This window comes from Podarcis vaucheri, assembly GCF_965113315.1.
Source record: "Podarcis vaucheri genome assembly, chromosome: 13".
NCBI lineage: Eukaryota > Metazoa > Chordata > Lepidosauria > Squamata > Lacertidae > Podarcis > Podarcis vaucheri.
In genome coordinates, this window is record NC_138751.1 from 4,216,451 (window position 1) to 4,244,419 (window position 27,969).

Here is a 27,969-nt window from a genome sequence, read left to right on the forward strand (position 1 = left end):
GCATTTTAAATAAAAGCACACATTCTATTCATGTAAAAACACACTGGTTCCCAGACCGTCCGCAAGTCGGCTTTAGAAGGCGATTGGGCTGGATCCGGCCCCCAGGCCTTAGTTTGCCTACCCATGACTTACATCCTAGGAGCCTACACAACACAAAACACTGCTGCTGTATGTAGGTTTTATTCTATTCATTTTTTATCTTATATTTTGGAAATGTACATCCAGTATTTTCCCCTTTTAAATTTTTGGGGGTCCCCAAGAGAGTGGGGCCCTAAACTATAGCTTGTTTAGCTTATATGTTAATCCAGCACTGGTTATACCCCACCCCTCCGACATTTGCTGGTTTCCACCATTTCGCCGCCTGCTTCTCAGTTGAAACATCGGCTTGGCGTGACCTGCTGCCAGTTTCGCCTGGGGCATAAATTCAGCCATAAAGTGACATTGGATATCTAGAAGCTTACTAGGGAGTCAGAGAGGGCGTGCCTCTGAGCAGAGATGATGATGATGTTTTGCAGTGCCTCTTCTGCTCCTGGCCTGCCACGCAGGGAGCGGCAGGAAGGTTTGCCCATATACGGGCAAGACTGGGCAAGGAACCAGCAGGTGCTCTCTGTATGCATCGCTGAGAGGCAAAGATTTATGGCCGACGACAACGGCACACAGGATGACCTGGCAGAAAGCAAATGGAAACTTGGGTGTGATTCTGGCGGACCTGTGCGCCTGAAAATCGCCTTTTTATGGGAGAGCGTTCCTGTGGCTAGCAAAGGCGGCACCGCTAAGCGAGAGGAACTCTGAGCATACGAAGAGGGCCTGCTGCCACCTGTTAACACACAGAACCTGCTTTTGGGATCGTTTGTTTTTTTTTGGGGGGGGGTCCCTTCCAATTCTACAATTCTGTGAAAAGAGGGAACTGTTACGGCCACAGGTGAAAATTAAAAGGTGAAAAGCAAAACCACCAGATGTCAAAGAGAAAAATAACTACCAAACTTTTAGAAGACAGAAGCTTTTAATGTTTAATAGGTTGTTGTATTTTAGCGTTCTGTTGGAAGCCGCCCAGAGTGGCTGGGGAAACCCAGCCAGATGGGCAGGGTATAAATAATAAATTATTATTATTATTAAAACTAAAATACAGTTGAAGTCCAAATAAAGAATGTCAGCGTTATCTGATTGTCAGGTCTCGTCCCAGATTTCCCCAGGCTTGTCTCGAAAACATCGGTTCCGTTGTCTATGTCATAAAAGAATGACAAATCATGCAAAACGTGTCTGGAGGCTCTAGCTGAAATCTCAAATTATGCCTCATATTCTCCCTTGCAGCTCTGTTCCAGAGCGAGCGGTACCCAACGTCCGGTGTAATATTTTGGCTGGTTTCCCACTGAGTTGCAATTATTATTATTTGAGCTGCCGGCATCATATACAAGACCAGTTCTTTTGACAATTCAGTTTCCTGGGTATCATCAGAAATATCCAGTAACGTTAGAGAACTTGCTTTTGGCGACAGCTGACTCAGCCCCGGAATGCATGGTTTTTCTTTTAAAGTAAGTCCATGTAACCAGTCGAAAGGCTGGTTTCAAATCCGGTCTCCGTCGTCATGAGCTGACAAGAGTGTCCTTATAAACGTGACTCACTAACTCACTGCTAGTTGTCCAAAGTGCTTCCCCACAACAGACTGTTTTGTGTTAAGCAAGCCAGCAACACCTGCAGAGAAACACACTCTGTGCATGCTCAGATGTGCACTCTGTTCTCATTATACACCCAGTCAGATGGGCAGGGTACAAATAATAAATTACTATTATTACCGTGCGCTGCAAGTTCCCTTGTTAAGACCGGGTGTCGAAGGGCGATTGAGGGCAAAGCTTATCTTATACATATATGAATGCTTTATTTGGTTTCAAGATTCAAAATCACATCTTAACACTCCGTAATTATCACCCTATTCTACAATACTAATGATTTCCTGTTCACCCATCCTTGATGTTTGGGTCTGTGGACCCCTTTGTGGGTCTAAGGCAGGGGTAGGCAAACTAAGGCCCGCGGGCCGGATCTGGCCCAATTGCCTTCTCAATCCGGCCCGCGGACGGTCCAGGAATCAGCGTGTTTTTACATGAGTAGAATGAGCCCTTTTATTTAAAATGCATCTCTGGGTTATTTGTGGGACATAGGAATTCGTTCATTTCCCCCTCAAAAATATAGTCCGGCCCCCCACATGGTCTGAGGGACAGTGGACCGGCCCCCTTCTGAAAAAGGTTGCTGACCCCTGGTCTAAGGGATGGGCTTCTGGGAAGTGTGCATGCACATGAAAGCTCATACCAAGAACTAACTTAGTTGGTCTTTAAGGTGCTACTGGAAGGAATTTTTTTTATTTTGACTATGGCAGACCAACACGGCTACCTATCTACTACTGGAACCCCTGAAAATTATTATTTTCCATCAACTTCCTGTTACCCTGGAAACTGGCATTGCGGAAAAACAGTTCTGAGGAGGGGTCTGCGTGGAACTTCCATGAAGTCTCCCAGGGCCAAGTCTGACCCCCTAACCACTACAACACACTGTCTTCTGTTTTTCCAGGCCAAAGAAGTTCTCACTTACGGACCTTTCTTACTGACAGCCTCTGTAAGCATTTAAGTATAAATAAAACCGCATAGATGGATGACAACTGCATCTGCGAGTGATCCTGCTGCTGGCAAGGATGCTTCTTCACCTGTTGGATTTCTACCTGCGCTGCAACTCAGAAAGTCAAAATAGCGAGCACTTTGCACGTTGCTCTCAGTGCTGATCTTCCTCAGGGGTGCACATCCGAATGTCCATTTGAGGAGGTGTGTGTGGGAGAAACTGCATTGGGGACGGACGTAGTGACTTTACCTGACGGATTCCTGCTTGCGCCCCAACTCAGGCAGGTGAGAGAGAAAGAGACTGGATGCAAACCAACCTTGAAAATGACTTATGAATTGAAAGTGGTGACGCGATGTGTACTTTTGTTTGCTTGTCTCGTTTTGTTGCACAAGACAACAAAAACTATTTTTTTTTTTCAGGAAGGAAAAAGTTTCTCTCTGTCTCTCTCTCTCTCCAGGAAATGGGCGAGGGTGGCCTTGGGTGTCGGTTTCTGCGGACACCCCTCCCCCTCCCCTGATGTCACGCGCCCCTCCCCCACCCGGAGGAGGAGGGGGGAGGGGGAGGAGGTGGCGGCGGCTAGGGCATAAATACAGGTGCGCTCACCTGGCGCGCAGGTACGCTTTTAGCCGCTCGCTCCCGCCGGATTCCTCGCGCTTCTACTCGCGCGTCTCCATCTCTCTCTCCCCCCTGCGCCATGGCCAACTCGGGCTTGCAGCTGCTGGGCTTTGCGTTGTCGCTGCTGGGCTGGATCGCCGCGCTGGCGGCCACCTGTATGCCCCAGTGGCAAATGTCCTCCTTCTCCGGGGCGAACATCATCACCGCGCAAGCCTTCTACAGGGGCCTCTGGATGGAGTGCGTTTATCAAAGCACGGGGCAGATGCAATGCAAGAACTACGATTCCATCCTCAGCCTCGACTGTGAGTAGCCAGGCGGACTACATTACTTTTTGGGGGGGGAGCGGGGGGGGGTTGGAAAGGGAGAAGCTGGAGAGTCCTGCCCTCCACTTCAGAGCAGGACCTTGTTCGGGGGGGGGGGAAATAAATCTATTTATTCCATAGTAAAGGAGGACATAATATTCCCCCTTCTTTCCTGATGCGCTTTTCTATCCAAGGCGCGCCAAGCGGTGCGCGCGGTTTTGCTCCCCATTTCATCCTCGCCACAGCCCCCCTGTGAAGGAGGTGAGGCTGAGAGAGGGCGGTGCCCCCCCGGTCATCGTTCCCCCCCCCGCACCAGGTCATCGCCCCCACTTCATGCCTAGTGATCGGAATTCGAACCCAGATCCGGCGCACTAATCCTTGCGCAACGCGGGTTTGGTTATTTCTGTATTACCCGCCCTGAGGTCCCGGGGAGGGTCTTGCGGCGTTCAAATGGAAAACCGTGATGAAAAACGGCTTGCTTACGAGTAGGAGGGTTAGCAAAAGGAAATTGGGGGGCCGAGACTGGGGAGGGGAGAGACCCAGGTGGTGTTTTTTTCTTGGGGGGTGTGCCAGGAAAGGAGTGGTTTTTTGGGGGGATGTGGGTCACACCATGAAAAGCGGAGTTTGTAAATTCCAGCTGTGGGGAGATGGGGGGTTTCTTTGGGAGGGGGATAGCTTGGGGGGGGCAAGGAGCAGCTGATGGAAGGGATACTTTTTTAGGGAATGTGGGGCTTTCTTAACCACAAGGAAAGCGCAAGGTTGTGAGATGAGCAGGAAGGGCGCCGCTGTGGGTCAGGTGTGGGGCGTGTTTGGCCTTTGGCAGAAAAGGAGGGGCAGTTTGCAGTGGGGTTTGAAGGCCAGGAAGGAGGGTGGGGCAGGGGGGTCAAGTTGGGGTGACCCAGGTTGAGGAAGAAAGTCTTTGGGGCAACAGACTTAGCTCTCCACAAAATTACATTTTGTGGCCACTCCCCAAGCCTTGAAGGTGTTTTATTTTCATATATTTTTATATCCTGCCCATCGTCGCAAGCTCTCAGGGCGGTTTGCAGTTTGAGAAGTTGAATTTTGGTGCTTGGAGGGGAGAGATCGGGAGCAGCAGGCGTCCATTTTCTTCCTGCAAAAAAAATAAAAGGCCATTTACCTGCTCGATTCTTCGTTGCCCTTTCGCCCCCTTGGCTACTGATTAACTCAAACTGTCGTCTTCCCCATCCCACACTTCAGGGAACAGGGAGCCCCAACCCAGGGCAGGAACGCTCCCCTCGAGGAACACACAGAAATAATTTTGGCCTTGTCTGGAAACTTCCCTCACTCCCTTTCTTTAGATATTTGGAGTGTGGGCTGTGGCCCGCTCCCAGCCACAAAACCCCCAATCATCTCCTTTGTCCATTGGGGTCCCACATCTTCCTTTGCAAATGTTCTCTGTTCCTTCGGATCGCAGCCTCAATTTTCTCCCCCCCCCCAGACCTTTCTGTTTGTTTTTCTGTTTAGTTGTTGCAAAAGGAAGATTTGGGGCGAGGAGTGGGCAAAAGAAACAGTCCCCAATCTCCAAGGAGGGAGACAGACAGACAGCCAGTGATAAAAGCACCCTCCTTTAAATCCCTCACTTCAATTCGGATATTTGGGTGGCGAGGTGGACTGGGTTTTACAGGCTTTCAGGAGACAAAAGGAAATGTATTTGCTCATCTTCCGAAAAGCCCTTTCTCTAATCCTGTCGATTAGTTGTGTTTGACAAGCAGGAACCGATTTCTCCTTTCACATTCAAAATGGTTCTTGGGCCCAAGATCCGGGTTCAAATCAAGCCTTTTATATGGCCAATAAACAGTGGTCCTTTAAGACCCCAAAACTTTATTTTTCCTTTTTTTTTTTTGCAACGTATAGTAAAGATTAGAAAAGCAAGGAACACCCAGAAGGCCAGTTTAGTATTTATAACATTGTGTTTACGGGAGACACATTTTTGTTATCCCCGCTTCCAGCCAAATCCTCCGGTTTATACCTTGGAATCCCTAAATTAGTAACTGGTGTGTCTTTCCCAGCTGTATAGTGGAAGGGACGGATTTTCAGCCTTACCTGATTTTACAGCCCTGTTAAGCCCCGTGGGACTAAGAATCGTCTTAAACCGGGATTAAATGCAGTGCAAACTGAATTATGGGCGGGCAGGGAAAAAGGAAGCTATCGAGGGGGAAGAAGTTGTTAAATCTCTGTTTAGACAACTGGGCCACAATGATCGCACCACCGCTCCTTCTCCAAACAGAAAGAGGGTGGAGATCTCCACATCTTGTTTTTTGTTTTGTTTTTTTTAAATTGTGTGTTAGAAACACCAACACTAAATATTTTTATTCCCTTTCTCCTTCTGTGTGTCCTCTTTTTGCAAACCCGTCGCTTTCACTTCTTCTTTTAAAATACCCACCCACCCACTTCAAAACTCTCCCCTTCGCTTATTTCCCCCTTTTCTGCCGAAATTCTCTTCCTGAAACCACCTGGACTGGTTGGGTCACTTTTCTGGGTTTTTTTCCCTCTCTCAAGCCACACCTTTCGGGTGAAGAATGACAAAAGGCCAGTTCTCTTGTCACCACCTGCCGCTTCCCGGCCCTCCCAGATCTCTTTGACCTTGCTTTTTTTAAAAAAAGAGATAGGTGGAGCAGGAAAGGGGGAATTTATTTTATGGTCCGTATCCATGGCTGCCTTTCGGAGTTTGATAGGCGAAACCAGAGAGGTCTCTGCCCTCAAGGCGCTTACAGTTTAAGGGTGGGAGAGGCTTTCCTTCTGTGCTGAATGCCCTACAGAAGACAGAGCAAGGGTTTTTAAGTCCAGATTTCTGAGGACATACAATATATAATAAATATTACATTCATGAATGGCCATCTCTCATGGATGCTTTAGCTGAGATTCCAGCATTGCAGAGGGTTGACTCTAGATGACTGTCGGGGTCTTTTCCAACTCTACAATTTTATTATATAATATACGCAGAGATTCTGAATTCGGCATAAACTGTGTCTATAGCTGAGAAGCAGAGCAGGGAGTTTAGAAGGAGGAAGTGTTGAAGGCAGCGATGAAATATTCTATAAACAAGGGGCAGATCTGAACCATGATACCTTTAAAGCACATTTGAACCTCCTTTCTGTCCCTCAAACAATTCTGGGCCCTGTGGTTTCAGGGGCCGCTGAGAATTATAACCCTGCCAGGGGAAAACTATAGTTTCCAGAATTCTTTGAGGGAAAGAATGTGCTTTAAAGCTATAGCGTGTGGATACAGGGTGGGTTTCCCCCCCCCCTTTAAAGAGAGATTTGGGAGGAAGAATGGCTCCCGCCTGCTGGCTTTCATGGTCGTCGTCGTCGTCGTCATCCTCCTAAGGGATCTGGTTGGGAAATGATTCTGGCGAGAGACGCCTTGCGCTTTGAATGTCCCTGGAAATCAATAGTGATTCAGGGCTGTGTGTTTCCTGGCTCAAAATGGCTTCCGTATCGGAGTCGAGATTGTACTCTGGCCCCACTTCCCTCCTGCCTGCCGGAGTTCGCCCTCCCCACACATCGCACCCCACCCCAAATGTGCATCTCATTCCCATCTGTTCTTGGGGGGGGGGCTTTTTATACCGGTTTGCCCTGGGGAGAACAACTCCCATCAGCCCCCAGAATGTGGCAGCTAGACTGGGGACTGGGAGCGGCCGCTGGGACCACATAACACCGGTCTTGAAAGACCTACACTGGCTCCCAGGACGTTTCCGAGCACAATTCAAAGTGTCAGTGCTGACCTTTAAAGCCCTAAATGGCCTCAAAGGCCCAGTAGACCTGAAGGAGCATCTCCACCCCCATCGTTCTGCCCGGACACTGAGATCCAGCGCCGAGGGCCTTCTAGCGGTTCCCTCATTGTGAGAAGTGAGGTTACAGGGAACCAGACAGAGGGCCTTCTCAGTGGTGGCACCTGCCCTGTGGAACTTCCTCCCACCAGATGTCAAGGAAATAAGCAGCTATCCTATCTTTAAAAGACATCTGAAGGCAGCCCTGTTTAAGGAAGTTTTTAATATTTAAGGCTGTTTTTAACACTTGATTGGGAGCCGCCCAGAGTGGCTGGGGAGACTGAGCCATATGGGCGGAGTATAAATAACAAATTATTATTATTATTATTATTATTATTATTATTATTATTATTATTTATTATTTATTTATTACATGCTAGCTGAGGCTCAAGGGATTCGTGGTCCAGAACAGCTAGGGGTGCCACTGCTTTTAGGAGCACTCGCCTTCAGAATTAATGGTTACTGGCACCTGGTTCTCTTCTGTGAAACCATTGTTTCTTGTTCGAAGATTGCCATGGAATTACAGACTTGTAGACTCAGAAGGGACCAGCGGGGTCATCCAGTCCACCCCCGTGACGCGCAGGAATCTTTCGCCCGACGTGGGGCTTGAACCCACGACCCCGAGGTCCTCATGTTCTACTGAGAGGAGCAGGGTGTGGCCTCCTTCGCTTTCGAAGGAGCCAGCGGGTAGCTTGGCAGATATCTGAAGCTGGGCACCTGAAACATCGCATTATATGAAGTGTTAGAAACTTAGGTGTGCCTCAAATGGCTCCTTAAACCAGGGTGGCAGGCACCAAAACAGAACGTCCATTTTGGGGTTGGAAGGCTCAAAAGTCGTATTTAATCAATATGGCTTTTTGGTTCCTGAAATCTGTTCTGATTGTGCAGGTAAAATATGACAGAGGAGGTGTTGCTAGTGTGTAGAAACAGTTCAGATCTAAGGATTCACAGATGGTGGAGATGTCAGGATGGCAACCGGGGCATCTTCACTTGGTTGCAAGTGGCCGATAGCCAGGTGCAAAATGTGCCTAAAAAGGTAAAGGGGACCCCTGACCATTAGGTCCAGTCGTGGCCGACTCTGGGGTTGTGGCGCTCATCTCGCTTTTATTGGCCGAGGGAGCCGGCGTACAGCTTCCGGGTCATGTGGCCAGCATGACTAAGCCGCTTCTGGCGAACCAGAGCAGCACACGGAAACGCCGTTTACCTTCCCGCTGGAGTGGTACCTATTGATTTACTTGCACTGGTGTGCTTTCGAACTGCTAGGTTGGCAGGAGCTGGGACCGAGCAACGGGAGCTCACTCCGTCGCAGGGATTCGAACCGCCGACCTTCTGATTGGCAAGTCCTAGGCTCTGTGGTTTAACCCATAACACCACCTGCGTCCCTAAAATGTGCCTAGCGCCAGGCTAATTTCGAACGCCGATTACATGCGCCGCAGTAGGAAAGCCAAAGGTTTTGGGTCTTCGCAGGTAGGACCAGCGACGCCAGGCCTAACATACCTTCCATTATGGTGAGGAAGCAGGTGTTGGAGGTACCCAGGATCTTTAGGGAAGGGCTGAAGGACCTGTGACCCTCCAAATATGTCAGGATTTCAGCTCCCAATAGCCAATGAGGCTCTTGCGCCCGATGGTTTCCCATCATGGGACAAAAATCCAGCCCGGCTCTTCTTATTTTTAAAATTATTATTTATTAAATTTGTATGACGCCTTGTGCGCGTAGAGCTCATGGCGGTTCACAACGTAACATTACAATATAAAGAAAACACGAACTGTGTAATAGAAACCAGAATGAAGACAACCCAATAAACCCCATTTAAAATGGACTTGCCAATCAGCCCAAGGCCTGGCGGCTAAAGGTGTATAATGAAGGCGCCAGGCAAGCATCCTTGGGGAGAGCATTCCATAAATGGGGAGCCACCACAGAAAAGGCCCCGTTCTCGTGTTGCCACCTTCCAGACCGGACTTCTTCTTATGTATAAGAAGGAAGCTGGCCTGGATAGTTTAGAGGAAGGCTTTAGAAACCAGGATTCTAGGTTTGAAGCCCCTTTGACCAAGGAACTTTTGGACTACAGTTCACATCTGCGCCCTCTCCAAAAAGGTGGTGTTTGGGAGTTGTAGCTCCAAGCTCCTGGAGGGGAATTGGGGTCCAGGGGGTTCCGCAACCAGGGTGATCTGCTTTGGCTTCCTTCTCTGTATACCTGAGTCGGGCCGGCCTCTGTTTATAAAACCAGACCTCAGCGCCAAGGGTGCCTGATAATCTTATCGCCCTTCATTGTTTGAGAAAACAAACTTGCTTTGCTCACACAACCGCAGGGGTCACGGGAAGAAGTGGCGGCAGCAGCAGCAGCAGGAATCTGGAAATCTGTTTTGGTAACTGGCTGCGTCTCCATCCTGGGGGAGACGGCTGGTTTTTGTGCCCATTTCACAGACCCCTTTGCGTAAGGTAGAGGACTTGGAACTCCCAGATTTTCCAGAAAGGAAGCCTTGAGAACTAGATCCGGGAAGATAAGTTTTCCCAGTGGATCGGCGGGGAAAGGGGAAGAGTATTATGGGGGTCTAACGCAGCTTGGGTGTGCAGCTAGGCAGAAAAAAAATGTTGAGGAAAGGGGATTAGAGGTTCCTGGCTGCAGGGCGGGATCTACTTTAGGGGTGCCCTATAGCTGGATGAGGCCCAAGGGGGCCCATCCTGTTCTCCCAGTGGCCAAGCATGTCCCCCATTGGGAAACCCAAAAGCAGGATACGACCTCAAGAGCATTCTCCCCTCATGTGGTTCCCAGCAGCTGGGATTCAGAGGAAGGGGGCCGAGAGCAAGAAACTTTGCTCAGATTTTTGGGGGAGACAGAAGGAGGCCCCCAATGAAGCAACAACAGTCAGGATTCCTGGCTCCAGGCCTAACCTTCCCCCCTCCCCGTAGAAGGCCTGCTTTAGCCGCTAGCTCCTGTCTTGTTGTTTAGTCGTCTAGTCGTGTCCGCCTCTTCGTGACCCCCTGGACCAGAGCACGCCAGGCACTCCTGTCTTCCACTGCCTCCCACAGTTTGGTCAAACTTAAGCTGGTCGCTTGGAGAACACTGTCCCACCATCTCCTCCTCTGCCATCCCCTTCTCCTTGTGCCCTCCATCTTTCCCAACATCAGGGTCTTTTCCAGGGAGGCTTCTCTTCTCATGAGGTGGCCAAAGTCTTGGAGCCTCAGCTTCAGGATCTGTCCTTCCAGTGAGCACTCAGGGCTGATTTCCTTCAGAATGGAGAGGTTGTATCTTCTTGCAGTCCATGGGACTCTCCAGAGTCTCCTCCAGCACCAGAATTCAAAAGCATCCATTCTTCGGCGATCAGCCTTCTTTATGGTCCAGCTCTCACCTCCATACATCACTATAGTGGTACCTTGGGTTAAAGACTTAATTCGTTCCGGAGGTCCGTACTTAACCTGAAACTGTTCTTAACCTGAAGCACCACTTTAGCCTATGGGGCCTCCTGCTGCTGCCGTGCCGCCAGAGCACGATTTCTGTTAAACAAAGTTCTTAACCTGAAGCACTATTTCTGGGTTAGCAGAGTCTGTAACCTGAAGCGTATGTAACCTGGAGCATATGTAACCTGAGGTAGCACTGTCCTGGGAAAACCAGAGCTTTTACTATATGGACCTTTGTTGGCAAGGTGATGTCTCTGCCTACGCCACCCCTTTCCTTGAACTCTGTCCACCTGCGCTGGTTTCAATGAAACCCTTTGTTTCGCCTGCTGGTTGGCTGGTGTGTGTCGTCGTCCGTGGCACCTGGGCAGGTCTGCGTGCGCACCTGTCCTGAGGGAGGGGTGATGTCACCTCCCCTCCCCCCCCCCGGTCCGGCGGGGAGGGAGGCAAGAGAGAAGAAAGGGAAAGGGTGCGGCAAAGCCGAGTTGGATTCCGATCAATCCCTATATCAACTTTGCCGTGAAAGTGAGCAAGTCCCTTTCCAAAACACTCAGTTTCTCCCAAGTCTTCCTGTTTTTTCTCTCTCTCTCTTCCACTGCCTCCATTTCCCCTAGAGAAGGACCGAAAAGGTTCTGCAGTTAAAAAATGGCACTGTTACGGGTGCAACGTAACACTTGTCTCTCCGTCAGAAGGAATCGGGTCTTTTTCGTGCAGGAGCACCTAAACTTTGGAACCTTCTGCCTGTTTCTAAATTAAATTGATTGGCTGTTTTCATTTTTTGATGCGGCAACTTAGAGCAACTTAGAATATTTTAAGCAAAAAGCTTAAAAAGGGAGGGTGTTCCTTAAGCAGGGAGCCACCAGTGAAAAGGCCCTTCTTGTGTTGCCACCCTCCATCAGACTTTCTCAACCTGTGGGTCCCCAGATGTTGTTGGACTACAACTCCCATCATCGCTAGCTAGCAAGGCCAGAACTCAGGGATGATGGGAGTTGTAGTCCAACAACATCTGGGGACCCACAGGTTGAGAACTGCTTCTCCAGATCTCCCATGAAGGAGCGTCTCCACCCCCATCGTTCTGCCCGGACACTGAGATCCAGCTCCGAGGGCCTTCTGGCGGTTCCCTCGCTGCGAGAAGTGAGGTCACAGGGAACCAGTCAGAGGGCCTTCTCGGTGGTGGCACCTGCCCTGTGGAACGCCCTCCCACCAGATGTCAAGGAAATAAACAACTATCTGACTTTTCTAAAAGGCAACTGAAAGCAGCCCTGTTTAGGGAGGTTTTGAATACGGTATTTGATGTTTTATCATGTTTTTAATATACTGTTGGGAGCTGCCCAGAGCGGCTGGGGAAACCCAGCTAGATGGTTGGGGTATAAATAATATTTTTAAAAAATATATTATTATTATGGAGGGGGTGGGTACACGAGGGAGGGCTTCAGAGGGAAACCTGGGTTGATTCATATGGGGAGAGGTGGTCCTGAGCTGTTTAAGGCTTTATACATCAAAACCAGCACTTTGCATTGGGCCCAGAAACTACCGTATTTTTCGCTCTATAAGACGCACCAGACCAGAAGACGCACCTAGTTTTTGGAGGAGGAAAACAAGAAAAAAAATATTCTGAATCTCAGAAGCCAAAACAGCAAGAGGGATCGCTGCGTAGCGAAAGCAGCGATCCCTCTTGCTGTTCTGGCTTCTGGGATAGCTGCGCAGCCTGCATTCGCTCCATAAGACGCACACACATTTCCCCTTACTTTTTAGGAGGGAAAAAATGAGTCTTATAGAGCAAAAAGTACGGTAATTGGCAGCCAGTGCAGTCAGGCCAGGGTTGCCATTATAGCCTCAAACCATCTTGCTCTGAATCCTGCACCAATCACAACAATACAAACACAACACGTAGGTAATAGTTAGTAGAAAATATATAATAGAATAGTGGTATCATTCAAATTGTAGGAATAAGCCAATCAAAGTTCATATGTACAAAATAACAGTGGTAGCGAAGACCGTGTGTTCAAAACAGATGTCTAAGGACAGTCTCACAATAGTCTTTCAAAAGTTACAACAGAAGACTTCTCAAAAGCTTCAAAAGGACAGTGTCTCTGGAATGATACTACTGTTTCGTAATAGTCTTCATCAGCTGGAAATAAGATACAAGGCAGACAAGTGATGAATGATAACCAAACTGAGCTACTTGCATACACATTGTGTAATAAAGCAAAATATACATAAAAAGGCACATACTTGATATTTTCCAACACTAGATCGTGTAGCTGCTGATTCTTGCAACACAATTGCACAGGACATATAAAGTAAGCCACAGGTGTTTCCCATAATAATATACTTAAAGGAACAGTATGACATATACAGCATACAAAAACAAACACAGAGTAGACCCATGAAAAACAAATATACGGAGGAATAGTATTAAGTGATTTAAACATACAGTCATACCTCGGGTTACAGACGCTTCAGGTTGTGTGTTTTCGGGTTGCACACTGCGCCGAACCTGGAAGTATCGGAACGGGTTACTTCCGGGTTTCGGCGCTTGCGCATGTGCAGAAACACTAAATCGCGCTTTGCGCATGCACAGAAGCACCAAATTGCAACCCGTGCGTGCGCAGATGCGGCGCTCCGGGTTGCGAACGTGCCTCCCGCACGGATCACGTTCGCAACCCAAGCGTCCAGTGTACAACAAATGATGCATGCAGCAATTTTTAAATGAAACAAAGTCAACTTCAGAATTTAGCCCCCCCCCCCCCCAGGATGAATTGATTTGAACAGAAAAAGGAAACAACTTTCTTGTTGACGTAGCCGCCGTTCAAAATCTTGCCTCATCCTGAATTTCTTTCGATTTACCCTTAATACTGTAAATGATAGATCTGCGTCCAAATGTTTATGGGAAATAAAATGTTCGACCAAAGATGCCTCCATAATGGCATTTTGTATGTGGGAACGATGTTCCCCAGTGCGAACCCCGACTGCTCCTGTGGTGGAACCTATGTGCAATAAATTACATGGACATTGAATAAGGCAAACCACATCTTTAGTTTGACATGTGCTGAATCTTACACCAGCTGAAGTTCCCAGGCTGTCTTCAGAGGCAGCCCTATGTGTAGCCCATTACAGTAATCTAACCTAAAGGTGACCAGAGCATAGACAACAGAAGTTATAATTAATAATAATAAAATTTTATTTATAACCTGCCCTTCCCGGTTCAAAAACCAGGCTCAGAGTGGCTAACAACAAATTAAAAATACTTATTTGTAAAAGCAGCATAAAATTATAAAAACATGAATAACAATAAAATTTAAAGTTCAGAAATTTAAAGTTAGATGGGGGAAATCCATCTAATAAGTATTAGATAATCCCCAGGGCTAGCTGGCTGAATTGGTCCTACTTGGGCCTGTGAGAAGTCCAGGGGAGAATTAGATGTGGGGTCTCAGAGCAGGTAATCTTCATAAAAGGGGAGGGGGAGGGAAGAGAAGGGAAATAAAAGATCAGGCGCTTTTCAAATTAAAGGCCAGGCGGAATAGCTCTGTTTTACAGGCCCGGCGGAGGGAGGTTAAATCCTGCAGCGCTCTGGTCTCCTGGGACAGAGCATTCCACCAGGTCGGAGCCACCACTGAGAAGGCCCTGGCCCTGATGGAGGATAGTCTGACTTCCTTAGGGCCCTCTAAACTATGATTATACATGGACCTTAAGGTCCTCTGTGGGGCAGACCAGGAGAGGCGGTCCCATAAATACAAGGGCCCTAAGCCACAAAGGGCTTTAAAAGTCAAAACCAGCACCTTGAACCTGACCCTGTACTCCACCGGGAGCCAGTGCAACTGGTAGAGCACTAAACAGCCCACTAATAGGACCTCAGTCTGGATTGAGCTTCAGTTTATTGGCTCTCCTCCAGTCCATTACTGAGGCAAGACATCAGTCCAGCACATCCACTCCCACACCTGCAGATGTAAAGGAGAAGCAGAGCTGTGTGTCTGCAGAATATTTCTGGCAACATACTCCAAAACTCTGGAAGACTCCACTCAGCAGTTTCATGGAGAGTTTGCCATCAGATGGGCAAACTTCGCTCTCTTCTTTTTAGTGTCTCCTTAAAATATGCATTGCTTGAGGCAAGCCAGTCCAAAAGTGCAGAAGTTGCATCTGTTAGGTTTCTTTCTTTTTCTATTCAGCCAGTGTTTGTTTAAACCACCTTTGGAATGCTTTTCAGCAACCTGTTTCTCATTGAGAATTTCCATGTTTGCATTTAGAATTTTTGTAAATCGCTTAGAGGTGGTTGTTGTGGTTTTTAAAAATAATAATAATCAAGCTGTATATAAATATTGTTAAAAGGAACTCCTCTGCTGTTATTATCTGCAAAAGCTTGAGGAGTCAGTCCCAGACAGCTCATCGTTGGTAAATATAATTTCTGTAGAGAATTTAAAGGTAAAGGTAATGGGACCCCTGACCATTAGGTCCAGTTGTGGCCGACTCTGGGGTTGCGGCGCTCATCTCGCTTTACTGGCCGAGGGAGCCGGCGTACAGCTTCCGGGTCATGTGGCCACCATGACTAAGCCGCTTCTGGCAAACCAGAGCAGTGCACGGAAAAGTCGTTTACCTTCCCGCCGGAGCGGTACCTATTTATCTACTTGCACTTTGACGTGCTTTTGTACTGCTAGGTTGGCAGGAGCAGGGACCGAGCAACAGGAGCTCACCCCGTCGTGGCGATTCGAACCGCCGACCTTCTGATCAGCAAGTCGTAGGCTCTGTAGTTTAACCCACAGCGCCACCCACATCCCTGTAGAGAATTTAAGCAGATGCAAGTGTCTCCAAATTAATGGCAGCGGCATCCCCTCGCCTGCCACAACCTGGCGCTCTCTAGCTCTTTCGGACTATAACTCCCATCAGCCCCAGACAGCTGGGGCTGATGGGAGTTGTACTCTAAAAGAGCTGGAATGTGTCGCATTTGGGAAGCCTTGCTAATCTACTCAAACAAAAACGGTTTCAAATATTAGAAGGGATTCAGTTGCATTAATGCCTGTGATTTACTTCTGGATGGAAAGATGTACAACCCTGCTTTTCAGGTAGCTTTTTTATTTTTAGAAAAAAGGGGGTCCTTTTTGTAAAATTGCTTCTAATTAGCAGTGAGATGAGACAGAATGCTTAGCTTTCCACAAGCTTTATTTTTATCTCATTTCACAAGATTTATACACTGACTGTAAAAAAACCAACAATGCTCAAAGCAATTTACAAAAAAAGATTTAAAATACCAGTAAGAAGAATGAAGAGCACTAATTGAAGGCTTATAAAACAACAACAGGCTAAAAACAGATTAAAACTTGCAGCAACTTTCTAAACATCTGAATATGCCTGTTTTTCACAGGCACCGAAAAGCGAACTGCGCGGGCGCCTTTCTGAAATCAATTGCCAGGGAGTTCCAAAGTTTACTGCCACACTAAAATACAAGAGCAAAATGGCACCTTTAGCACTGCCGGTAGTGACCTTACAGTGATTGTGCGATCTGCCTCAAATCACCTGATTTATATAAATTTTTGGCAGGGCGGGGAGAGGAATCTGTTGAGACTCTCCCCTTCCCTTTAGATGCCAGCGCCCCACTGAGTCACAAAATGGGGCAGGACCTTTTTGGCTGCGCGGCTGAGCGTTGTGTGGTGGCAGGCAGGCAAGGTGGAGGCCCTTGATTGCTCCTCTCGGCTCTCTCCGTGAACCCAGGAGTCCGGCGGCGACTCCTACCTTTACGACAGCTCGTTTGCTGAATCCGTGAAGCGTTAAGCAAGGTGTGGCTTTATAGGTCCTGCTAGCAAATGGCTTAGACTTTGAATCCCTTTTTAACCTACCAGGTTGTTCCTTGGCAAAAAGCCAACGAAAATCGGGGCCTGGCTTTAGATCCTGGTGCCCCCCAGTGGCTGCTGGGAGTTGCAATCTGAAGTAGCTGAGGGGCACCATGTTTGTGGACGGGTGGTCCGGGTCAGTCTGCCCCACTCCCTCCAGTACTGTAGAGTTTAACCCCAGTAGAGGGTTCGTGACCCTTAGGAACCTTGCACTGCCAACCTCATAATCATCCACGCCCCCAATCAAGCGCGAGTCAATGGGTTTAGCAAACAGTAAAGTCATTCATCTTGGGAGAAAAGCAATGACAAACCTAGACAGCATCTTAAAAAGCGGAGACATCACCTTGCCAACAAAGGTCCGTATAGTTAAAGCTCTGGTTTTCCCAGTAGTGATGTATGGAAGTGAGAGCTGGACCATAAAGAAGGCTGATGGCCAAATAATGGATGCGTTTGAATTCTGGTGCTGGAGGAGACTCTTGAGAGTCCCATGAACTGCAGGAAGATCAAACATCTCCATTCTGAAGGAAATCAGCCCTGAGTGCTCACTGGAAGGACAGATCCTGAAGCTGAGGCTCCAAGACTTTGGCCAGCTCAGGAGAAGAGAAGACTCCCTGGAAAAGACCCTGATGTTGGGAAAGATGGAGGGCACAAGGAGAAGGGGACGATGGAGGACGAGATGGTGGGACAGTGTTGTGGAAGCTACCAGCATGAGTTTGACCAAACTGTGGGAGGCAGTGGAAGACAGGAGGGCCTGGCGTGCTCTGGTCCAGGGGGTCACGAAGAGTCGGACACGACTAAATGACTAGACAACAACAAAAGTCATTAAAGGCTGAAAGCAGGAAGGGCAGGGTTGTGTCTGCATAGCTTTCTTGCAGGAAACCCCCCCCCCCAATCATTCAGTTTGTACAAACACCACACACATACACACACACCACATACGTGACGCTTCTGTTATAAATTCATAGAAAATCAGCCGTGCATCGGATCTGTGCCGTTCCACTTTTATTTTACACCATGAAGGAAGGACTATCAAAGGGGGGAGCCTTGACATAATCCCCCAAACACCGAGCCCTACCCAGTTGGCATGCCAACCTTGATGGTCCTAGACAGAAGATCATTACACTCACAAAGGACCTGCATACAAAAGTGGATTCAGTACGGACTGAAACAAAGGACAGTGATCAGTCTTTCCCTCTGGGGGCAGAAAACAGTGAACTCCTCTTTGTTCTCAGGAATGTAATCATGGGGAAGGGGAAAGGAGGAACTGGACAGGTGACAAGACACTCAGGTTACCACCACAACTCCTCTCTGACACATCTTTGTGATGTGTCAATGATGTAGTAATGATGTAGTCATCTCGCTTTACTGGCCGAGGGAGCCGGCATACAGCTTCTGGGTCATGTGGCCAGCATGACTAAGCCGCTTCTGGCAAACCAGAGCAGCACATGGAAACACCGTTTACCTTCCCGCCGGAGCGGTACCTCTTTATCTACTTGCACCTTGACGTGTTTTGAAACTGCTAGGTTGGCAGGAGCAGGGACTGAGCAACGGGAGCTCACCCCGTCGCGGGGATTCGAACCGCCGACCTTCTGATCGGCAAGTCCTAGGCTCTGTGGTTTAACCCACAGCACCACCCACGTCCCTTGCATGGGGGATTAGTAGCTAATAAAAGTTGGGGTCTTCTTCTGTTTGGGGCTTCCATCTTGTTCCACCTGGTGGCAGGGGGGAGTCCTGTCGCGACAGACTTCAATAAAGACCAAGCCTACTGGCTGCTGTTTTGCTCTGGTATTCCTGGCTGGTGTTCTTGTTTTTTGTCCAAGGGAGCCCTCAGATTTCTCCTTTAACAGCTTCCAACATTCCTCCGATGAAAAATAGGGGCGTTTCTCACCCAACTGACCCTTCTTGACCCCCATTTTTTGTCTCCCGCCCCCTGAGCAGCGGCGTAGCATGGGGGGCACAGGGGCGGCAAATTCTTAGCGGTGCAAAATTTTGACACCCAGTGCCGCCTCGATACGTTTGATTGCTTTCATCACTGGGCTCTGTCGGAAATGGCTTCTCCAGGAAGTAACTTCTCTGCAGACAGTGGAATGACTCTTATTTTCTTATCTCTGCGACCGCGATCTCCTGGGTCGAATGTGCGTATGTGCTCCGTCTGTTTCCCGCATTCTGCACCAGCAGCCCATGTTATGCCACTGCCCCCGAGCGTTTCCTAACAGGAGAAGGGTGAGTGCCGCCGCCGCTTCACCAATGGGGCACGGCCTCTGCCATGCCGAGAAAAACCCCTTCATCACAATTTTATTCTATTCTTTTTTTTTTGTCAACATTTTTTATTCGTTTTCACAATATTATAAACAAACGAACAAACACATAAGACAAGCAAACATAAATCATAGCCTTATTGAAAATTACACTTACTAACTTTGTTAAGTGACTTCCTCGCTTCCCCTTGGTTGAATTTTATTGCATGTCCTTTTAACGGTTTTCCAAATCCCAATTCTTATAAAATTTAACTTAGACATTAACATCCTTAAATCTTCACCTTATGGAATTAAACATATTAATTCATCACTGAACATAAATAAAATCCTAAGCCAGTTAAGTATCTGCAAGCTGTTTTCAGTTAATTTGACTTAACAAATTTAGCTAGATAATCATTCAATTTAATCCACTCTTACTGATACTACTACTCCTCCTGGTCGCGGACTCTTCCGGTTAGGTTGGCTAGCTCTGAAAAATCCATTATCTTCATCTGCCATTCTTCTATCGTTGGTAATTCTTGGGTTTTCCACTTTCTAGCTAACAAAATATGGGCAGCAGTTGTGGCATACAAAATAATTTAACATTTTTCTTGGGCAATTCCAAACCTGTTATTCCAAGAAGAAAGGCCTCTGGTTTCTTTATCAATGTATATTTCAACATTTTTTTCAATTCATATAAATCTTTTCCCAGAAGTCTTTCACCTTGGGACAGGTCCACCACATATGATAAAAGGTCCCTTCCTTTTCTTTACATTTCCAACATATATTGTCACAGTTAGGCAATTTTATTTTATTCTTTGGTACATTTGCAAAAAGAAAAGCGCGCACTGACGAATAAATTTCAGAAAGGGGCAAGATTAGATCTTGCTGACCCTGGGAGGTATACGGACAGCTTCCTGGCTCTGGGAGAGGAAGCAGGAAAGTGTCCCACGCTGACTCACAGACCGGAGTCATGTTTTTAAATTGCTGCAAAGACCTTTCGTTGCTTTGTTTAACTTCTTGAAACTTGCACGCCTGGTATTTACCTGGGGAAGGGACGGGCCGTGAGTAAACTCTCCGGTTTCAAACATTCAAACGGTAGCAGGAAAAGGGCAGGGCTGCAATTTATCCTCTCCGACAGAGGATCAGTGGGGCTTAAGAACCTGGGTAGGCAAATTAAGGCCCGGGGGCCGGATCCGGCCCAATCGCCTTCTCAATCCGGCCTGCGGACGGTCCGGGAATCAGCATGTTTTCACATGAGTAGAAGGTGTGCTTTTATTTAAAATGCATCTCTGGGTTATTTGTGGGGCATAGGTATTTGTTCTCACCCCCAAAAAATATATAGTCCTGCCCCCCCACAAGGTCTGAGGGACGGTGGACCTGAAAAAGTTTGCTGACCCCTGTTTAAGACCATCTGAAGAACTCTGCCAAAGGCCCATCTAGCCGGGTATCCGTTTCCCACAACTGCCAACCAGATAGCTGTGGGAAGCCCGAAAGTGGGACCCGAGTTCAGGTGCTGCCACACTTAAAGATTGATTTCTTGCAAGTGTGGATCATCTTGCGCCTGTGACAGTTCCAGTTCCGCAGATTAAAGCAGTTGAGTGGGAATATTTGGGGTGAGGCAGTCTCCAGCCTCAAGGCTTTGCTTCCGTCCTCATAAAAAGACATGTGGTTTTGATGTGTGTGGTGATATATCAACGCATCTTGATTCCACTTACCTTCACTACTGGTGCCATTTCAGCCCTGAACAAAAAAGAGCCACACCTTTTAAATTTGTGGGTGTGTATTTTTTAAAAATAATTTTTATTAGTTTTCAGTAACAATCCTCCAATATACACCTCATTGTATCAATACCAAGTTATAATATCAATTCCAGTATCAATCAGTCAAATACCCAATTACATAATTTAAGTGGTAGAATTGAAGGTTTGATAAATTACTTTAATTCCGCTCCCAAACCCTTATTTAATCCCATTGTAATAACGATTCCTTATATAACAGCTGCAATATCCTTAACTTCTATTTGTGTTAACACATCTAATAATTTATAAGTCTGCCAGTGAAGACTGCCGGTATTAATAATCAGAATAAATTTGTGGTTTTTAACCTATTGTCTCCAGCTTTCACTCCAGAAATCGACGGCGCCCAGTAAGTCACGCATCCCTAAATGTCTCTATTTTGAAAATGGCAAACGTTTGCGATACAACCCAGCTGTTTTTCTTCTTTTAAAACCGTGAAATATCTGTGCGCTGGTGCTTAAAGCAGAGAAAAATGAAAGTGTTTGCTGTGAATTAAATCGGGACCTTTAAAAAGCAATCGAACAGTCTCTGGGCAGATAAAAAAAATGAACTTGAAATCCTTTGCCAGACTTCGGGGAAATAGTAAATTGTAGCCTTATTGCAGAGAAGCATTGCATTCGCATTTTCTGAATCTCCCCCCTTTATCTTCGCAGCGTCTCGCCAAGCCACCCGGGCACTGATGGTGGTCTCCCTGGTCCTGGGGGTGATTGGCATGGGCGTCGCCACCATGGGCATGAAATGCACCAATTGCGGGAGCGAGGACAAGGTGACGAAGGCTCGGATTGCCATGACAGGAGGCATAATCTTCATGGTTGCAGGTAAGTCGGCCAAGGAATGGCCCGTTATCTGCTATGTGGGCCTAAGAAGAACAATGGCCGCTGGATCAGTGCAAAGGGGGGGGGGAGGGCATTCTCAGCCAGCCCCAAAGGGGAAAAACCCACGAGCAGGATTCAAACGCAAGAGCCCTCTCCCTTCCTGCCGTTTACAGCTACCGGGATTTAGAAGCATCGCAATGCCTCTGACTCTGGAGGCAAGAACACAGCCTTAATAATAATAATAATTAATAATTTATTTTTTATACCCCGCCCATCTGGCTGGGCTTCCCCAGCCACTCTGGGCGGCTTCCAAAAAAATATTAAAATACTGTAATACATCAAACATTAAAAGCTTCCCTAATCAGGGGCCTTCAGATGTCTTCTAAAAGTCTGGTAGTTGTTGTTCTCTTTGACATCTGTGGGAGGGCGTTCCACAGGGCGGGTGCCACCACCGAGAAGACCCTCTGCCTGGTTCCCTGTAACTTGGCTTCTTGCAGGGAGGGAACCACCAGAAGGCCCTTGGAGCTGGACCTCAGTGTCTGGGCTGGACGATGGGGGTGGAGTCGCTCCTTCAGGTCTAGTGGGCCTTTGAGGCCATTTAGGGCTTTCAAGGTCAGCACCAACACTTTGAATTGTGCTCAGAAACGTACTGGGAGCCAATGCAGATCTCTCAGGACCGGTGTTATGTGGTCTCGGCGGCTGCTCCCAGTCACCAGTCTAGCTGCCACATTCTGGATTAGTTGCAGTTTCTGGGTCACCTTCCAGTTAGCCTGGTGAAAAGGAGGGTTGAGCTCTGCCAGCGCTCTTGCAGGGAAAGCATCTATCGAAGGGAGGCTGCAAATTGGATCTGTGGAATGGGGAGAGGCTGTTTGTTTTGGCGGTGCAGAAGCAGCGATGTTGTCATACAGGAGGGAATACCGTGCCCATCTCAAGGGAGGGCGGCAGCAAGCGGCGAGAGGAATCAGTGTTAGAAACTCAGATATATAAGCTCAACAGCACCTTGAACCCGGGCCAGGGGCGCCACAATGGAATGTCTAGGCAGCCCCCCCAAAATGAAATTTACCATTGTTGTTGTTTAGTCATTTAATCGTGTCTGACTCTTCATAACCCCCTGGACCCGAGCACGCCAGGCCCTCCTGTCTTCCACTGCCTCCCGCAGTTTGGTCAAACTCATGCTGGTCCCTTCGAGAACACTGTCCCACCATCTCGTCCTCTGTCGTCCCCTTCTCCTTGTGCCCTCCATCTTTCCCAACATCAGGGTCTTTTCCAGGGACTGTATTACTCTTAATTTCATTCTTACACCACTTTATATTTTAAAGCATCTCAAGGTGGTTTAAAAGGTAAAAGGACCCCTGATCGTTCGGTCCAGTATAAGGTGACCATGGGGTTGTGGCACTCATCTCGCTTTCAGGCCGAGGGAGCCGGCGTTTGTCCGCAGACAGCTTTCCCAGTCATGCGGCCAGCAGGACTAAACCACTTCTGACACAACGGGACACTGTGATGGAAACCAGAGCGCACGGAAACGCCGTTTACCTTCCTATTTATCTACTTGCGCTTGCTTGCTTTCGAACTGCTAGGTTGGAAGGAACTGGGACAGAGCTTGCCCCCTAGCGGGGATTTGAACAGCCGACCTTCCGATCGGCAAGCCCAAGAGGCTCCATGGTTTAGACCACGGCGCCACCCCTTCCTTGCCCCCTGGAGCAACAGGAAACAAGCTTGCGCCATCTTCCAGGTGGCGGCCCTTCAGATGTTTGAGATGGCTATCGCATCTCTTGCCCAACTCCCTCCACCGTTCCTTATAAGGCTTGGTTTCCAGAGACTTTTATCATCTCGGTTTCCCTCCTCTGCACATGTTCCAGCTTGTCAACATCCTTCTTAAACTGGGGAGCCCAGAACTGGACACAGGACTCCACATGGTGTCCTTCCAAGGCTGAATAGAACAGTTCCCAAACTATCTCCACAAACAATTAGGATCTTTGAGCAGCAGCTTGTAACATCCTGAATGCTGGGGGGGATAAAACTTCCGAGGGTCATTTGGACGAACTTGCATGTGGAACTCCCTGCCACAGGAGGCCCTTCATCGCAATTTTATTCTATTCTTTTTTTTGTCAACATTTTTCTTAGTTTTCACAATATTATAAACAAACAAACAAACACATAAGACAAGCAAACATAAATCATAACCTTGTTGAAAATTACACTTACTAACATTGTTAAGTGACTTCCTCGCTTCCCCTTGGTTGAATTTCATTGCATGTCCTTTTAACGGTTTTCCAAATCAGTTCTTATAAAATTTAACTTAAACATTAACATCCTTAGATCTTCACGTTATGAAATTAAACATATTAATTCATCACTTAACATAAATAAAACCCTAAGCCAATTAAGTATCCGCAAGCTGTTTTCAGTTAATTTAACTTAACATATTTAACTAAGTAATCATTAAATTTAATCCACTCTTCCTGGACTCTTCCAGTCAGGTCGGCTAGCTCCGAAAAATCCACCATCTTCATCTGCCATTCTTCTATCGTTTGTAATTCTTGGGTTCTCCACTTTTTAGCTAACAAAATACGATCGGCTTCCTTTTTAAGCATGTCGTAGTTGAGCATGGAACTGTTGCGTTTTCCAGGCTGTTGCTTGAACACCATGGAGGGGAAAGAAGCTGTTATATAAATTTATTTTCTCCCCCCCCCACCTTCCCTCTCCCTCTTTTTCCCCAGGGCTGTGCGCACTCGTCGCTTGCTCGTGGATCGGGCACCAGACTGTGACGGATTTCTACAATACCATGGTGCCGACAAATGCAAAGTGAGTTTTCCGGATGAGGTGGCGGGCGGGTGGGGGGGGGAGAGGAATGAATGGCCCCCTAACCCCACAAGCTCTGGGCTTCTCTGATTTCTTCACCTCATCAAAACCTTGCCCACCCGCCCCCTGTGCTAAATAGTCCAGCACAGGGTGGATTTTATTTAAATCAAATTGAAGGAGCGTCTCCACCCCCATCGTTCCGCCCGGACACTGAGGTCCAGCTCCGAGGGCCTTCCGGCGGTTCCCTCACTGCGAGAAGCAAAGCGACAGGGAACCAGGCAGAGGGCCTTCTCGGTGGTGGCGCCCCTCCCACCAGATGTCAAGGAAATAAGCAACTACCTGACTTTTAGAAGACATCTGAAGGCAGCCCTGTTTAGGGAAGCTTTTAATATTTGGTGTATTACTGTATTTTAATATTTGGTTGGAAGCCGCACAGAGTGGCTGGGGAAGCCCATCCAGATGGGCGGGGTATAAATATATTATTATTATTATTATTATTATTATTATTATTATTATTATTCATCACTAGTCAGTAAAACAAAAGGAAAAGGCCGCTGTCAGGGGTTCAGGAGCAGAGGCGAGGGCAAGGGAGGAAACAGAGAGCGAGGGGGAGGAGGCAGAAGAAAGGATGAGTGATGACGACGACCCGAGATCTCCGAGTCTTTCCAGTGAATCAGAAGATTCACAAAAAGGAGCACCAGTGGCCAGGGCAAGGGGGGAGACTAGGGGGACACCCCAGGAAGAAAGAGCCAGAGGGGACTCAGAGGGGAGCAGTTGGAGATCGGGACCAACGTCACCGCCAGAGAGTAGGAAAGAGGAAGAGCGCCAGGGAGCAAGCGCTGGCAGCTCGCAACAGGAGGGAGGGCACGAGTCAGGAGTGGCCACACCTTCATCGGGGAGCGAAGTGACGGTTAGACGGAAAGTGGAAGGTTGGGCGCGCGCGCCAAGTTCAAATGCACAGGAAGGTGGCGCAGTAGGCAGCCCGGAAAGGGAGCCAGGTCCTAAAGCCCGGCGCAAGGAGACAGGAGAGTCAGGGGGGTCAGCGTCAGAAGAATCCCGGAAGGAAGAGACCCAGGGGGGCAGAGGGACCCAGAGGAGAACTGTCAGGCGGAAAAGGTGGAGCAGGGCTAGGATATTAAGTTGGTGCGCAAGGGGCGGAGACTCAGACGGAGCTTCGCCGATCTAAGCATAAGACGTAGGGTTGCACGCAGCAGCTCGAGAATGGAGACTGTAACTCAATAAAGACTTTTATTTAACGATCGCTGGCTAGCGTGATCCTCTGTGAGCTAGGATCTGGAAGTAACCCTGACAGCCGCGAAAACAAAAATGCAAAATAATAGCAAAAACAGACAGATCTCAGCGTAACACTCAAAATGGGAGTGTGGCACTTAAAACGGAGCACGTTTGGCTTCCGAGAAAAGTTCGCAAACCAGAACACTTATTTCCGGGCTTGCGGTGTTTTGGGTTCCGAGTTGTTTGAGAACCAAGGGACCACTGTATTGTGCAACGGCTTTAATATATTTTTATCAAGCCAGGATTGCATCTCCCAGTGATTTATGCTAGATGTATGTGCATTTTCGAAAACCCCACCTGCTAAAGGCCAGGCAGGTGCAATGCCTATTTAAGGTCTTCCCTTTTCCATCAAGCCTTTTAAGTGGCGATTTTTATCCCAGTTTGTATGTGTACTGGATTTGAAACTGTTTTTATTGTTTAAAATCGCTTTGGATTGCTCTGTGGGAAACAATAAAGGTAAAGGGACCCCTGACCATTAGGTCCAGTCGTGGCCGACTCTGGGGTTGCGGCGCTCATCTCGCTTTATTGGCCAAGGGAGCCGGCGTACAGCTTCCAGGTCATGTGGCCAGCAGGACTAAGCCGCTTCTGGCGCACCAGAGCAGCGCACGGAAACGCCGTTTACCTTTCCGCCGGAGCGGTACCTATTTATCTACTTGCACTTCATGCTTTCAAACTGCTAGCTTGGCAGGAATAGGGACTGAGCAACGGGAGCTCACCCCGTCACAGGGATTCAAACCACCGACCTTCTGATTTGCAAGTCCTAGGCTCTGTGGTTTAACCCGCAGCGCCACCCGTGTCCCTTTTGTGGGAAACAATAAATGAAATAAATAAGTTCAAAAAGAAAGGAAAATGTGTGCATAAACTGGCCCGATGGAGCATCTTTACGATTCACTTTTCTCCTCCTTGCAGGTACGAATTCGGATACGCCATTTTCATCGGCTGGGCGGGCGCTGCCCTGCTGCTCTTAGGGGGCGGGCTCCTCTCCTGCTCCTGCCCTGGGAAGACCACCTACAGTGGGCGCCAGTACCCCCAGGGGAAGCCCATCTCCAAACCTCCCAGCTCCAAAGAATATGTCTAGTGCTTTTGATTGACAGTTCCTTCACCCTTTCCCCCACGCCTAGAATACCCCTGGACCAGAGGCGTGGAAAGACCACCCTGAACTTTTTGGGACGAACTCCGCGACTCCTTCCCCCACCCAAGAGAGGCGTTATTAAATGTTTCACACCAGCTTTATTTTTCTTTTTTTACTAAATAATGCTATTTGTTAGCTTGCGATTTCCCGGTGTAATTCTTTTGCTAATGGATAGGAATGATCGTAAGTGATTAATGTATGATGATGTAAACACAACACTTCCACGCCGACTTATTGGAACGAGGGGGGGGGGGGACACACAGATAATTTGTTAATTGAACTCTCTTCTCCACCTACCACCCCTGCAGACTCCCAAATTAATATAATTTTTAAAAAAGATTACTCAGGGACATATATATAGTTGCGACAGAACTAAAACACAGGACCCAGTTCCCTTACGTTTGTTTGAAAGCAACTCCTGAACTGGGAAGACTGGAGAATTCTGCACTTAACTGTGCACCTGTATTGGGTCGTTGAACACCAGCAAATTGAGCTTTAAAACAACAGCTCGTTTCTATTTGGGGTGTTTACATCGATCTGTCGTATAAGCATTTATATTTTGGGGGGTGGGGAGAATGAATGGAGCCCCACTGGAAAATCCCCAGTGATATCTGTAACTGTGTGAAAGTATATAGAGCATTCACTTTGGGGCGAGTAGAAATGGTTTATATTAGGAAAGCTGTTCTGCATGGTGGAAAGTGTTGAGGGTGGCAGGATTTGACCCTAATTGCTTCGTGTGGCGTTAGAGGCTAGTGTGAAGGTTTGCTTTGCTGCAGAAATCATTGGTGGTTCTTCGTGTGCGCAAATACCCCCGATTACACACACACACACACACACACACACACACACACATATACACCACCCCCCCATAAATTTGCTAGGGTTCTGGTGAAAACATTTGACCCCAGCCTACAAAGATACGATACTCTCGTTCCAGGCAGAGCCCTTAGGAAAAACAACCCGTTTGCCTATTTCCTATTACCATTATTAATGGGCATTCTAATTTTGGGCCTGTTAATTTCAACCCTTCACTTTACCCCACCTTTAAAATCTTCCCAGTAAACGCCCCCTAAATCGTGTGTCGGGAACTTTTCTATACTTGGAGATATCTGCTTGCTTTAATAGATTTTAAATACTTGCTTTTAATTGCATGGGAAAAGGGGGAGGGAAAATATTGCCGGTCTTCAAAAAAGGAGGTATTCCTAGATTTTTAAATGTGGCCTTATTTAAAGCACTAAGATGCCTTAAGGTTGTGTGCGTGTGCATATTTTTTATTAATTGTCTTTGTGTTGCTGGGAATTGATATTTTTTGTACATAATAAACAAGAATGTTTTGGACAAAAGCAGGCTTCAGT

The 27,969-nt window shown here is 47.7% G+C and overlaps 1 protein-coding gene across 1 annotated transcript; it reads left to right on the top strand.

The window, feature by feature from the left end:
- The first annotated feature begins 3,214 nt into the window (after positions 1 to 3,214).
- On the top strand, positions 3,215 to 27,957 carry CLDN7 (claudin 7). The gene is made up of 4 exons (XM_082197919.1): positions 3,215 to 3,524; positions 21,226 to 21,390; positions 24,108 to 24,192; positions 26,392 to 27,957. The coding sequence occupies exons 1-4, from the start codon at positions 3,302 to 3,304 to the stop codon at positions 26,558 to 26,560; spliced, it is 642 nt and encodes a 213-aa protein (XP_082054045.1). The 5' UTR covers positions 3,215 to 3,301; the 3' UTR covers positions 26,561 to 27,957.
- Positions 27,958 to 27,969: the final 12 nt, after the last annotated feature.